At 42.6% G+C, this 14,061-nt stretch overlaps 1 protein-coding gene across 11 annotated transcripts in view; it reads left to right on the top strand.

Annotated features, from left to right (window-relative positions):
• Positions 1 to 14,061, top strand: part of LOC112261429 (transmembrane protein 131-like) — a 99,055-nt gene that overhangs the window by 70,465 nt on the left and 14,529 nt on the right. For all 11 annotated transcript variants that reach the window (XM_024436736.2, XM_024436738.2, XM_024436735.2 and 8 more), the window contains 10 exons: positions 2,988 to 3,057; positions 3,176 to 3,293; positions 3,502 to 3,571; positions 3,838 to 3,947; positions 4,348 to 4,417; positions 9,440 to 9,549; positions 10,062 to 10,204; positions 11,890 to 12,076; positions 13,255 to 13,440; positions 13,680 to 13,829. In XM_024436736.2, the coding sequence (XP_024292504.2) occupies positions 2,988 to 3,057; positions 3,176 to 3,293; positions 3,502 to 3,571; positions 3,838 to 3,947; positions 4,348 to 4,417; positions 9,440 to 9,549; positions 10,062 to 10,204; positions 11,890 to 12,076; positions 13,255 to 13,440; positions 13,680 to 13,829 (1,214 nt within the window). The remainder of the gene's footprint in view (positions 1 to 2,987; positions 3,058 to 3,175; positions 3,294 to 3,501; positions 3,572 to 3,837; positions 3,948 to 4,347; positions 4,418 to 9,439; positions 9,550 to 10,061; positions 10,205 to 11,889; positions 12,077 to 13,254; positions 13,441 to 13,679; positions 13,830 to 14,061) is intronic.

Raw genomic sequence — 14,061 nt, 5'->3', positions numbered from 1 at the left:
CATCTCCAGATCTCAACCCCATAGAAAATCTTTGGAGGGAGTTGAAAGTCCGTGTTGCCCAGCAACAGCCCCAAAACATCACTGCTCTAGAGGAGATCTGCATGGAGGAATGGGCCAAAATACCAGCAACAGTGTGTGAAAACCTTGTGAAGACTTACAGAAAACATTTGTTCTCATTTGCAACTGCGACCTGGCCAAGATAAACGCATAGCAGTGTGAACAGACAACACAGAGTTACACATGGAGTAAACAATTAACAACAAGTCAATAACACAGTAGAAAAAAAATAGTCTATATACATTGTGTGCAAAAGGCACGAGGGGGTAGGCGAATAATTACAATTTTGCAGATTAACACTGGAGTGATAAATGATCAGATGGTCATGTACAGGTAGAGATATTGGTGTGCCAAAGAGCAGAAAAGTAAATTAATATAAACAGTATGGGGATGAGGTAGGTAAAATTGGGTGGGCTATTTACCGATAGACTATGTACAGCTGCAGCGTTCGGTTAGCTGCTCAGATAGCAGATGTTTAAAGTTGGTGAGGGAGATAAAAGTCTCCAACTTCAGCGATTTTTGCAATTCGTTCCAGTCACAGGCAGCAGAGAAAGGCGGCCAAATGAGGTGTTGGCTTTATGGATGATCAGTGAGATATACCTGCTGGAGCGCGTGCTACGGGTGGCTGTTGCCATCGTGACCAGTGAACTGAGATAAGGCGGAGCTTTACCTAGCATGGACTTGTAGATGACCTGGAGCCAGTGGGTCTGGCGACGAATATGTAGCGAGGGCCAGCCGACTAGAGCATACAGGTCGCAGTGGTGGATGGTATAAGGTGCTTTAGTAACAAAACAGATGGCACTGTGATAAACTGCATCCAGTTTGCTGAGTAGAGTATTGGAAGCTATTTTGTAGATGACATCGCCGAAGTCGAGGATCGGTAGGATAGTCAGTTTTACTAGGGTAAGTTTGGCGGCGTGAGAGAAGGAGGCTTTGTTGCGGAATAGAAAGCCGACTCTAGATTTGATTTTAGATTGGAGATGTTTGATATGAGTCTGGAAGGAGAGTTTACAGTCTAGCCAGACACCTAGGTACTTATAGATGTCCACATATTCTAGATCGGAACCATCCAGGGGTGGTGATGGTAGTCGGGCATGCGGGTGCAGGCAGCGAACGGTTGAAAAGCATGCATTTGGTTTTACTAGCGTTTAAGAGCAGTTGGAGGCCACGGAAGGAGTGTTGTATGGCATTGAAGCTCGTCTGTCATTGCCAACAAAGGGTATATAACAAAGTATTGAGAAACTTTTGTTATTTGACCAAATAGTTATTTTCCACCATAATTTGCAAATAAATTCATTAAAAATCCTACAATGTGATTTTCTGGATTTCTTTTCTCATTTTGTCTGTCATAGTTGAAGTGTACCTATGATGAAAATTACAGGCCTCTCTCATCTTTTTAAGTGGGAGAACTTGCACAATTGGTGGCTGACTAAATACTTTTTTGCCCCACTGTATGTGTATACAGTGCATTCGTCGAGTATTCAGACCCCTTCACTTTTTCCAAATGTTGTTACGTTACAGCCTTATTCTAAAATTGAGATGTTTCTACAACTTGATTGGAGTCCACCTGTGGTAAATTCAATCCATTGGACATGATTTGGAAAGGCCCACACCTGTCTATGTAAGGTCCCACAGTTGAAAGTGCATGTCAAAGCAAAAACCAATCCATGGAGTCGAAGGAATTGTCTGTAGAGCTCCGAGAAAGGATTGTGTCGAGGCACAGATCTGGGGACAGGTACCAAGATGTCCCCAAGAATACAGTGGCCTCCATCATTCTTAATTGGAAGAAGTTTTGAACCAACAAGACTCTTCCTAGAGCTGGCCGCCCGGCCAAACTGAGTAATCGGGGGCGAAGGGCCTTGGTCAGGGAGGTGACCAAGAACCCCCGATGGTCACTCTGACAGAGCTCCAGTTCCTCTGAAGATGGGAGAACCTTCCAGAAGGACAACCATCTCTGCAGCACTCTACCAATCAGGCCTTTTATGGTAGAGTGGCCAGACTGAAGCCACTCCTCTTGGAGTTTGCACAAAGACACCTAAAGGAGTCTCAGACCACGAGAAACAAGATTCCCTGGTCTGATGAAACCAAGATTGAACTCTTTGGCCTCAATGCCAAGCGTCACGTCTGGAGAAATGGTGGTGGCAGCATCATGCTGTGGGTATGTTTTTCAGCGGCAGGGACTGGGAGACTAGTCAGGATTGAGGGGAAGATGAACGGAACAAAGTGCAGAGTTCCTTGATGAAAACCTGCTCCAGAGCGCTCAGGACCTCAGACTGGGGTGAAGGTTCACCTTCCAACAGGACAACGACCCTAAGCACACAGCCAAGACGACGCAGGATAATCTTCGGGACAAGTCTCTAAATGTCCTTGAGTGGCCCAGCCAGAGCCCGGTCTTGAACCCGATCGAACATCTTTGACCTGAAAATAGCTGTGCAGGGACGCTTCTGCTTGTAGCGTCATACCCAAGAAAATTCAAGGCTGTAATCGCTGCCAAAGGTGCTTCAAGAAAGTACTGAGTAAAGGGTCTGAATACTTATGTAAATGTGATATTTCATTATTAAAACAATGATACATTTGCAAACATTTCTAAAAACCTGTTTTTCTTTATTATGCAGTATTATGTGTAGTTTGAGGGGGAAAAAACAATTAAATACATTTTAGAATAAGGCTCCGTAACAAAATGTGGAAAAAGTCGAGGGGTCTTTCCAAAAGCTCTGTGTGTGTGTGTGTGTGTGTGTGTGTGTGTGTGTGTGTGTGTGTGTGTGTGTCTTGATAGATACACTTTTATTAGAATACTCTTCCTGCACATCCACTCCACTCTGTAGAGGGAATCTCTCTCTTCAAGCTGACACAGTCGAACGACATTATATTGATATGACATTCTTCCAGCCAAAAATAACTGAGAGTGTGTTTGTGTGTTCCCTCTCCAGCAGGGTAATGTTGTGTTTGAAGCGGAGGGGGAGTATGCCCGACCATGTCCTCTCAGACTGTCAGAATCAGGTGAGACGTGCACACTCACTTGTGGCGTGCATGCATGAGATATTGGTCTCTGCTGTGTTTGACTGATATGTGTGCGGGTGTGTGGTCCACTCAGGCTGTGTTGTATGGGTGTTTCCAGGTCGTGTCCAGTGGCAGCGCTCTCTCCTCCCAGACTCCTCCTCCTGGATGCTGGACAGCAGACTGGCCTCGGAGCTCTGCGCTCGCTGGCAAATCCGCAAAGACCAGCTGCCCTGCAGGTGAGACACACGATTGTTCACTTCACTCCTTTACTCTATGTCTAGTCACTCCTACACATACACACACGTATGAGGGTGGGTGGGCCACACACATACACCATTTTTCACTTCACTCAGTCACTTATACATTATCTAAACACTCTAACACATATCAGGTTGGGCCACACACAATACACTTACAGTTCCTATTTTCTTCTGTTCGCTGAAGGTGGCCCAGACTACCAGCGGAGACCTCGTCCCCTCTAGACTTTGGTGCTGTCCCTGTCAATGAAAGCAAGGTAACCCAAACATGTTTTTATCACACACTAATAGTTGAATAGCTCTGTGGTACACAAAGTCAGCAATTCACCTGCAGTAGTTTGAAGACTTCTGATATTTGTAATAAAATACAAAAAATGTAGCTCTACAATCTGCACTTTTAACATCAGTATGCTTTTCCATTACGCTGTCTGTGTAATGCAATGTCTTGTTATGTTATATGTCAGCTGTGAGCCATGGAAACCAAATGTCAATGCACAATACATATTTTGAACTTTTCCCCCAGGTTAAGCTGCTGACTCTGAAAAACCCCTCCTCCTCTGTGGTCTATGTGGAAATCAGAGCCCTCTCCCTGTACCCGGCCCCCCTGGAAGCCCTTGACCTCCTCACCAAATGGTACAAACCCAAGAACACCTTCCCTCACCATTAGTTGCACAGGAGATGCATTCCCTTGGGTGCGTTTCAATAGTTTATTGTGGCTTCCTGTCCTCGTCTCCTTTCCTTCATCTGCACTGAAGTGAAACAACTGGACCATATTGCTTTCACCCATCCTATGCGTTTTGAGATCAGCGCAGTTGAATGGAATGGAAAGTCACTTCAGACTATTGTAACAAATTCCTTCGCTTTAGTTTCCCACTCCTTAAAGGGACAGTTCACACAAACAATAGTTGATTTTAGACAGAACTGCCCCTTTAACATTGCCGATTCGTACCAGTTAGTTCTGAGCGTCCCTTGTAGGTGTTATTGATGAGGCGTCTCACTGTTTGGCCACTTACTCTCTCACCTGTTTCTCCAGGTTCAACATCAGCCCCCTCTCTGTCAATATCAGCACTACGGAGTTCACTCTGCTGCCTGCAGAGCACAAGGTAATGATGTTGTGCATTCTGGGAAATGCAGTTTGTTGTCTGTTCCACTGTCTGACTATGGGACTTGGGCTGCTCTAAAGTCTTAGGTGTAGGGTAGGGATGGGGGGCAAAAATCGATACAGTTGAGTAGAGATATTATTTTTGCTGATTTTATATATAAATTGCTAGGTACTGTGGTTCTTCCTTTAAAAGTTGCATCATACTGCAGCACACCTTGCAGGCTGCTGCATAATTCTTTATTTAAGTGTCAGCCATTGTTGCCATTAATGCTAGTTAGTCCTAGTTTGACCACCAGGGGGCATCTTTGAGAAGCATTTGACAGTTTTTGATATGGGTTGTACTAGAGAACCTTTTTTTTGTAAGAACATAGTATATGGGATTGATTTGAAGAAATGTAGCTTAATTAATTAGATTCATTTTATGGTGTTTCTATTCCAAGAAAAAAACGAAACCCCCAGGGTTTCCGTTAGGAAAATATACCCGTGGTTGTGGAGCTGGGGGGGAAGTGCAACTAAAATGTAGCTGAGATGTACTGTACAGTAGTTGAAATAAACATCTGCGTTTTGAAAGTCTTCTTTATCGTTATTTTATTAACGAAAGCATAAAGATGTTCATGAACAGATACTGTGTAAAACTCTATAGTACTTAAGTTGGGCGGATTTTCACACCTACAGTAGCCGCGCTATTAAACTAATCGTTGGATAACAGATCGGCTCTCTTAAATAATTTACACGCGTTAATGTGTGTGTGTTTCGATCCTCTCTCTCGCTCTCTCTCTCACACACACCGTCTTGACCTCTGAATGCTCGGCTATGAAAAGCCAACTGACATTTACTCCTAAGGTGCTGACCAGTTGCACCCTCTATAACCACTGATTATATTATTTAAGTGAAGGACAGCTGGAGGCATTTTGTTTTTCACAAGCGAAGCAGGCTGTGAATTCTGCAAACAAGCCAACCTAACTAAGAAATACATTTTGTTGGTTGCCATGGTGAATAATTCAATAATAATTGGTTGGACACATAAAAGGAAACATCAGAGTTTTCCCGGAATCTCTAAATGAAAATGCTGGCAGATCAATAAATTACAGTAGTAGATCAAATAAAATGTAGAGGATTCTAAATTAATATCTAAGGGGCTTTTATTCAATTATAATGCAGGGCTAACAATAAATGAATACATTTGTAGGGGTTAATGCCTTTTTTTGTTTGGGGCAAATCTGGTTTTAGAGTGCGTAAACATCAAATACATTGCAAGTTTGCCCAATTTGGCCTTTAGGCTACACTTTACAATAGGACTCAACTCTGACTGACTGCAACATTTACAGTAGTACAAATATATTATTGATTTAGATATTTTTTTTAAATAATGTTTTAAAATGTATATGTTTATTAAGTAGTCTTGCTTGTCTCAGAGCAGTGCGAAACAGTGCTGAAATAGTTGACCACACGCGGGTAGGTTATTGCTTCAAATTGTAGCAATTGGATGACTTTGGGTGTTCCAGTAAGCAACAATTGTTTGCCTTCATTAGCCGACTTTATTCTTAAAATAACTCCATCACAGAGAAGAGAAAGAAGCCTTAAATAATTCAACAATAAAGCGATTGAATTCACAAATAGATTTGGCTGTTTATAATATTGGCCATCAACCAAAAACACACCGTGGTAGATATGTTATTGCATTCGATAAAAAATGCATATGTTTATTAGGCTACTGTGCAGTCTGAGAAGTGAACATGGGAAAGTGCCTAATTCCTTTCATAAGGGAGAGCAGGCCATGTCCAGACTTTCTCGGTGACCTTGAGTACTCTGTCTTTAATGCTTTTTCGGGTTGTGTCAGTCATGGACAGAAACTTCTGAGACACACTATTCATGAATAAAAACACAGCATCTTGTTGACATTGTTTATTGTAACCACAATGTCACAAATGTCACAAATCTTTTGAGTCTGCATTTCCAATTACTTTTAGTGTTTGGGATTTACAAATGTGCGCTTTTCATGTCGTTTTTTTGTTAGGGCAAATATGGCGTGTGATATAATTATGGCTTTTATATAATTATAATGCAGGGTTAATAATAATAATAAATGCTTTATTATCCAAATGTTTAAATTGCGTGTGGGTGATTGAGGGAAGCAAAATGGTGCGTCTTGGGACCCGAAAGCATAATCAGTGCTCTAACTTTGTTTAAGGTCATGAGGCGGACAGTCAAAACATTTCTTTATTAAAGACTATCAGAAAGAGTGTTGGTACTTATTTATTTTGTTCCAAAGCCATGAATGAGTGAGTCACTCAGCTTTATGTAGGTGCAGAGGCTATATGACTGCGCCATCAACTTGATTATTTAGCAGACAGCACTTGCTGCTTATATTCAGTCATCACATATATCTTAAGGATATCATGGAATATATTTGAAAATGTTCATTTCTCTTAGAATAAAAACCTTCGTGTAAGAACAGTTTTAGTAAGTAATATTCTACAGTCCAGTTACAGCTTCTTCTGACCAAGTAGTGTGTGTGTGTGTGCAGGACAGAGGAATAGCAATTCTTATACTCTTATTCTTATTCTAAATTCAATCACCTTCTTCATCCTCATCATTCAGTTCATTGAAATTACATCTTGAAGTCACAATTATCAGTTTCTATTTGGTTTATATCACTCATGTGCAAACACTTAGTAAATCTGTCTCAGTTAAGCGTAGTATTTAATATGATATATTTATGATTTTAAAATAAAGTATAAAGGATTGTTTGTAATTATTTAAGTGGAAAATCAATATAAGTGTTATTGTAACTCATCTGAATCTGTGGAGCTACCGTTTTGTTGACTGTCTGTTTTCTGAAACGCCCTTGGCCTCTGTAACCTCTGTTTTTCCCTTTTGGTGTGCTGTCTGTGGTTACCAAACTTAACATCACAATCTTACTGTGTGATTTATAACAAAGAAAATAGAGTTTATAAAATAGGAACTGCAATCTCTGCGGTTTGAATGGGAATCTAGGGAGTGAGGCTTTGTCTTCTTCTCTTGAGTGGAAAACTTCCACTTTTCACAAACTACCCACCATGGTTCTGGCCTCAGCATGGGTCAATACAATGTTGATCATAGTCTTTCGATTTATTTATTTTTTTCACCTTTATTTAACCAGGTAGGCAAGTTGAGAACAAGTTCTCATTTACAATTGCGACCTGGCCAAGATAAAGCAAAGCAGTTCGACACATACAACGACACAGAGTCGTTGAGGTGAGATAAGGGAGGTAAAGGGGGCGGCAGGGTAGCCTAGTGGTTAGAGCGTTGGACTAGTAACCGAAAGGTTGCAAGTTCGAATCCCTGAGCTGACAAGGTACAAATCTGCCATTCTGCCCCTGAACAGGCATCACTGCTCCTAGGCTGTCATTGCGGTGGTCTGGAGCAATGAAGCAGTAAACCAGGATAACGTACTAAACCACAAATTGCATAATCTCCAGCGATTAATTGAGGAACCACTATAGTTAACGTAAGCTAGCGCTAGTCGGCTATACCTGCGGCAAAACTCTGGTATTGTTCTCCATCTTTTTAAAACTTGTTTTCTCATGGCTCTCTCATTTCTCTACAGCAAACACATGTGAGCAATGTGTTTGGAACATCGAATCACAATAAAATCACAGTATCGAATCGCAAAACATATAGAGTCGTGATACATATACAGTGCATTCGGAAAGTATTCAGACCCCGTATCTTTTTCCACATTTTGTTACATTACAGCCTTTATTCTAAAATGTATTAAATATATTTTTTCGCTCATCAATCTACACACAATACCCCATAATGACAAAGCAAAAACAGTTTTTTTTTAATGTTAGCAAATAAATGACCACATTTACTTAAGTATTCAGACCCTTTACTTAGTACTTTATTGAAGCACCTTTGGCAACGATTACAGCATCAAGTCTTCTTGGGTATGACTCTACAAGCTTGGCACACCTGTATTTGGGGATTTACTCCCATTCTTTTCTGCAGACCTTCACAAGCTCTTTGCTGCACAGCTATTTTCAGGTCTCTCCAGAATAGAGGTCGACCGACTATGATTTTTCAACGGCGATAACGATTATTGGAGGACACAAAAAAGCTGATACCGATACCGGCCTATTTTTATATATATTTGTAATAATGACAATTACAGAAATACTGAATGAACAATGAACCCTTTTATTTGAACTCAATATAATATAATACTGTACAGTATTGTGTATCCTGATAATATTGTATCGTGAGGTCCCTGGCAATTCCAAGCCCTAGTGTGATGTTGCCCCTAAATGTGGATCTTGGGTCAGTTTTCCATTTCCCCCATTAATGGTTAAGGTTAGGACTGGCAGAGGGGAAGCTGATCCTAGATTTGTACCTAGGGGAAACTTCACCCCACCCCATTACAATGAAATGACAGGAAATGTTTGCTGCTCCCAAGTGTGGTATTTTATTGACCTATGGTGGATCGCTAGCTAAGTCACCAGCCTTGCGGCAAACATTGAGCGGCTATTTCCTGTCTTTTTATTGCATTATTCTTTGGTCCTAATTGCATTTTGATGCATGTGTTTTAGTAATTCCTTTCTTTTGACACTCCAGCTCAGATTTGTTCAATCCACTCCTAGGGAATCCAGGTTAGTCCTGGGCTAGCACAAATATGTGAACCCCCTGGGGGTCCCCCCCCCAGGAATGGATTGAGATACCCTGCTCTAGTTATGGGAAACCAATGCGGTCTTCAATCATTGGCCTCTCACCTGGTGTCCCAGGTCTGAATCGGTCCATGATTAGTAGAGAATGAAAGCCAAGCGTCTCAGCCCTTTTAGATCAAAATGAATAAGGTTTCATGGACAGGCAAGACCTGATCCGAAATCAGCACTCCTACTCTTGATATGCCTGATACAGACAAACCCAGAAATTTTTCAGCTGTCCAGGAGACTGCAGTTGAAAAATACTTGCTATATAAAGTGTGCTATGCAGTGATATATGAACCATTTCCACTAACCCTCGCCCTCTGTGTTGTCTGCAGGGGGGTGAGGGAGTCCTGCGTCTCCTCCTCCAGCCGTGGGAGAGCAGGGAGGTGGCCGTGGTGTTCACCCCCTCTGAACACAAACCCACCACCACCATCCTACTCATCAGGTACACTATAATTGTCACCTCTACATTATGACACGTTTAGAAATATTTCATATGAACTAACAAACACAAAATGGCCACATAAACAGTACTGTGAATAATTCCCCCCAATTGTTGCATACTGGTACCAGTAGTTGCAGTCTTTCGTGCATGCACGATTTTGATATGAGCACTGATATTACAGTAGTTATTGCAGTACTATGCGAACATAGATTTGTACGTGATGTTTTTCTGCATTTGTGGTTGTTTTGGTCAATAATGTAGCCAAACTAGATGGCACCAGGTATTTTAATGACATTTGACAGATATGAGTATGGTGCCATGTGCTGTGTGTCGGGTTTTGGTGAATCACAGCATTGGTGACTGTCTAGTGTTGAGTTGCCATTCTGTTCAAGTCTTGTTTGTCACTCTGCTGTTGGTTTGTGAGGAACAGGAAGTCGGGGAGCTGAGTCTTGAGCCCGTCTGACTCTCTTTCTCCTTTTTTCTTTCTCTGTTCCTTGGTGTCTCTGTCTCAGGAACAACCTGACAGTGTTTGACATGGTGACGGTGCGGGGCCATGGGTCCAAGGAGCTGCTGAGAGTGGGTGGCAAGCTGCCGGGCCCCGGGGCCTCATTACGCTTCAATGTCCCTCAGTCCACCCTCATGGAATGCCGAGACGGTGAGCCAACCACTCGGTTCATTTTATATTTGTAATCTCTCATTGAGAGAAAATCTAGTTTGTGCTCCTAGTGGCAATAACAACAACCAGTGTGTTACTCCACAAAAATCATCAATGATAGGGTTTGATTATATTTCATTTAAGTGCGGTATATGTAGGGCTGGGTGATATGGCCAAAATATCATATCACAACATAAAAAAAGGGTGGGATTTTATATTTTTGAATACTAAAAGTTCTACATTTGCTGTATGAGTAATATGTGACCCTAGGCTGGCAACACAAACATTCTAAGTGATTCCAATGGGTCTTTCTCCATTTTGATTTGTTTTATGCTGTTCAATTCAACCAAACATTTTCATACATTTCTGTGTTTCCTGCACTTATTTGAGATCATTTCCACACTGCCACGTAGGGCTGCACGATATGGGCAAACAATCTAGGCCTTGTTTTTTTAACCAAATGTTGCAATTGTGATTTGACTTGTGATTTAGAGTACAACACTTGGGTGAACTAATGATTATTTTAATTCTATAGTTAGAATATAATAGTGGGCACTTTGAATACAGTGTTGTTTGACATGACAATAAATTAAAATGCCAGGGAGGAGTTATTGTGACAGGGTAGGAACCAAAGTGTTAATAAGTGTTTCCTAGGAGACCCTATAATCTTTGGCTACATTTAATATTTTCTCTTGGCTACTTCATGTATCTAACATATTCATGCTTTGCGTATTCCTCTTTGATTTAGAAGAGACTGTTGCACAAACAACATGCTGATTTAGGTCAACACCATCACTGCCATGTTGGTATGCTAGCCAGCTAACTATTAATTAGCATTAGTGGCTAACAAGATTAAGACCCAACTTGCTAAGAAAAGACAAACTAGCTGTTTGCAGATGTAAGAAACACAAACTAAGTGTAATTATAAAATGCTAGTGGATTTATATTAAGAAGCAAATTGAAAACAGCATCGTTGTCATCAACGTTGTTGCTGTGCTGCATGCAGACTAAACGCAAGTGTCTCGTGGTCGAGGAACAGCAAATGCGCAAAGGAAGAGGGGCTAGGTGTGGAATACCGTTATATCGTAAAACACGGTATACCGCCCACCCCTAAGTGTATGCACTGTATGTAGCTAGATCTTATTAGATGTTTATCAATATTTGAATGCATTACTAATACAATTCATTAGTCAAGGCAAATGACGATGCTTTGTGATATTGGAAAATTGAATGCAATGCCTTTCAGGTTAATTGGTAGGATATCAAATTTGGAATTCAAACTCAATTTATAAGGCCCTTGACTTTGAAACTAGGCTGCTTAATCATTGTCTTAGTGTGGTAGTTCTGCTGTACAACCTGTAATAAACTCCTTTTAATGGCACAAAGCAGATTTATTGTAATTAAACGGACAATAAAGCGTGTCTTATCTGTGTGTTCTCCTACCTAGGCTAGTTAATCCTTGGTGGCACACCAAATGTCACCCTATTCCCTTTATAGTGACATACTTGGTCAAAAGTAGGGACCCTGGTCAAAAGTAGTGCATTATAGAAGGAATAAGGTGCCATTTGGGACTCAGCCCTTGTCTTGCTCTACTGTTCTTAAGAGTGTGTGGCTGGCTACATTCATCTATTTCCTAAGTTCTTTATGCATCAAACAAAAAATGCTTCCTCCCATCTACCTCCCAGGCCTGCGCGCCAACAAGCCTCTGTTTGCCATCCGGAAGAGCTTCAAGGTGGAGAACGCCGGGGAGCTGCCTCTTACGGTCACGTCCATGAACATCAACGGTTACAAGTGCCAGGGCTTCGGCTTCGAGGTGCTGCAGTGCAGGTCATTCAGCCTGGACCACAACTCCTCGTCCGAGATCACCATTGCGTAAGTCAAATGTCGGAAGAATGGACGCAGATTGTTGTTGAACCTTTTTTTATGTGAACATATTTTGTATTAACTCAGCAGTAGTGTACATGCTTCAGGTTACTTTCAAGTGAAGGGTACATAAAGTAATGAAAGAAAAATGGATGTATCATTTTTGTATTCAGTCCGAACATATCAAGACGTTTGTGTTGTTCAGTCGATCATTTGTTGTTATACGAGACATATCAAGTAATTGTTTTTGGACATTTGTATCGCTCATTGACCTCTCATCTCCTTCTCTCCTTTTCCCCCCACTGTCTCAACTTATATTTTCTCTATCTCCACGTCCCCCTCTTTCTTTCCTCTTTGGTTGTCTACCCTCTCACCCCTTCTCGTAATCTCCCCCACTTCCTTTTCACCTTCCTCTTTTCCCCCTTCATCGCTCGCTTGCTCTCTCTCCTCTTACTCCATCTTCTCCCTCCCCTTCTCTTACTCCATCTTCTCCCTCCCCTTCTCTTACTCCATCTTCTCCCTCCCCTTCTCTTACTCCACCTTCTCCCTCCCCTTCTCCTGCTCCACCTTCTCCCTCCTCCTCTCTTACTCCACATTCTCCCTCCCCTTCTCTTGCTCCACCTTCTCCCTCCCCTTCTCTTGCTCCACCTTCTCCCTTCCCTTCTCCTGCTCCACCTTCTCCCTCCCCTTCTCCTATTCCACCTTCTCCCTCCTCCTCTCTTACTCCACATTCTCCCTCCCCTTCTCTTGCTCCACATTCTCCCTCCCCTTCTCTTGCTCCACCTTCTCCCTCCCCTTCTCTTGCTCCATCTTCTCCCTCCCCTTCTCTTGCTCCACCTTCTCCCTCCCCTTCTCTTGCTCCACCTTCTCCCTCCCCTTCTCTTGCTCCACCTTCTCCCTTCCCTTCTCCTGCTCCACCTTCTCCCTCCCCTTCTCCTATTCCACCTTCTCCCTCCTCCTCTCTTACTCCACATTCTCCCTCCCCTTCTCTTGCTCCACATTCTCCCTCCCCTTCTCTTGCTCCACCTTCTCCCTCCCCTTCTCTTGCTCCACCTTCTCCCTTCCCTTCTCCTACTCCACCTTCTCCTTCCCCTTCTCTTGCTCCACCTTCTCCCTCCCCGTCTCTTGCTCCACCTTCTCCCTCCTTCCTCCCTCTCTTTCTCCACCCCCCTCTCTCCCTCCTCCAGCTTCACTCCAGACTTCACGTCGTCCTGGGTGATCCGGGACCTGACCCTGGTGACGTCGCGCGGCTCATTGTTCCCCTTCACCCTCAACGTGACGCTGCCCCACCACATGCTGCCCCTCTGTGCTCAAGTGGTGCCCAGACCCAGCTGGGAGGAGACATTCTGGGTGGTCACCCTCATCTTCACCTGGTCAGTGCCACCCCGAGAGGCATAGATCAGTACTAACTTAGTGCCAATGCTGTGTGAAGAAAAGCCAATGTCGTACACAGCGTCATGATTTTTTTGTTGTTGCATTAAAGAGGTTTTAGTTTGAAAGACAATGGACTTTGACTCCCCAAGCAGATTACCGGTGTCTACTTCTTTCTGTCAATTTGTTGCACTGGTATCACCAATGAATAACCGGCCATATCCCCTCTCTCTCCTCTCAGCTTCTCCCTGGCGGGTGTTTGTCTGATGGCTTTCCACCAGGCCCAGTACATCCTGTCTCAGTTTTCCAGCCCCACCACCCGGAGCATCTACAATTCTGCCCTGTCCCGGGACAACGGCCCCGTCAACAACATCAACCCCAACGGAGTCAAGTAAGACCCGTTTCCAATCAAATATTTGTACCCTACATCAACAGTTTTACATGGTTAATTACCAATATAAAACATGATTCAAGTTAGATGTTTTGGTGGTACTTGATATAACACTCCAGTAAAAGTGTTCCATCAACCATGTTGTAAAAGTAGTTGCATGTTATCTACATAAACCTGAACTAATTTTGTTCTTTAAATGAAGCTTATCACCCATTTGATTAGCTGGAGATAA

Source organism: Oncorhynchus tshawytscha, linkage group LG11 (genome assembly GCF_018296145.1).
Source record: "Oncorhynchus tshawytscha isolate Ot180627B linkage group LG11, Otsh_v2.0, whole genome shotgun sequence".
NCBI classification, from domain to species: Eukaryota; Metazoa; Chordata; class Actinopteri; order Salmoniformes; family Salmonidae; genus Oncorhynchus; species Oncorhynchus tshawytscha.
Note: the sequence above shows the minus strand (reverse complement) of the source record. Positions and strands in the feature narration are given on the sequence as shown.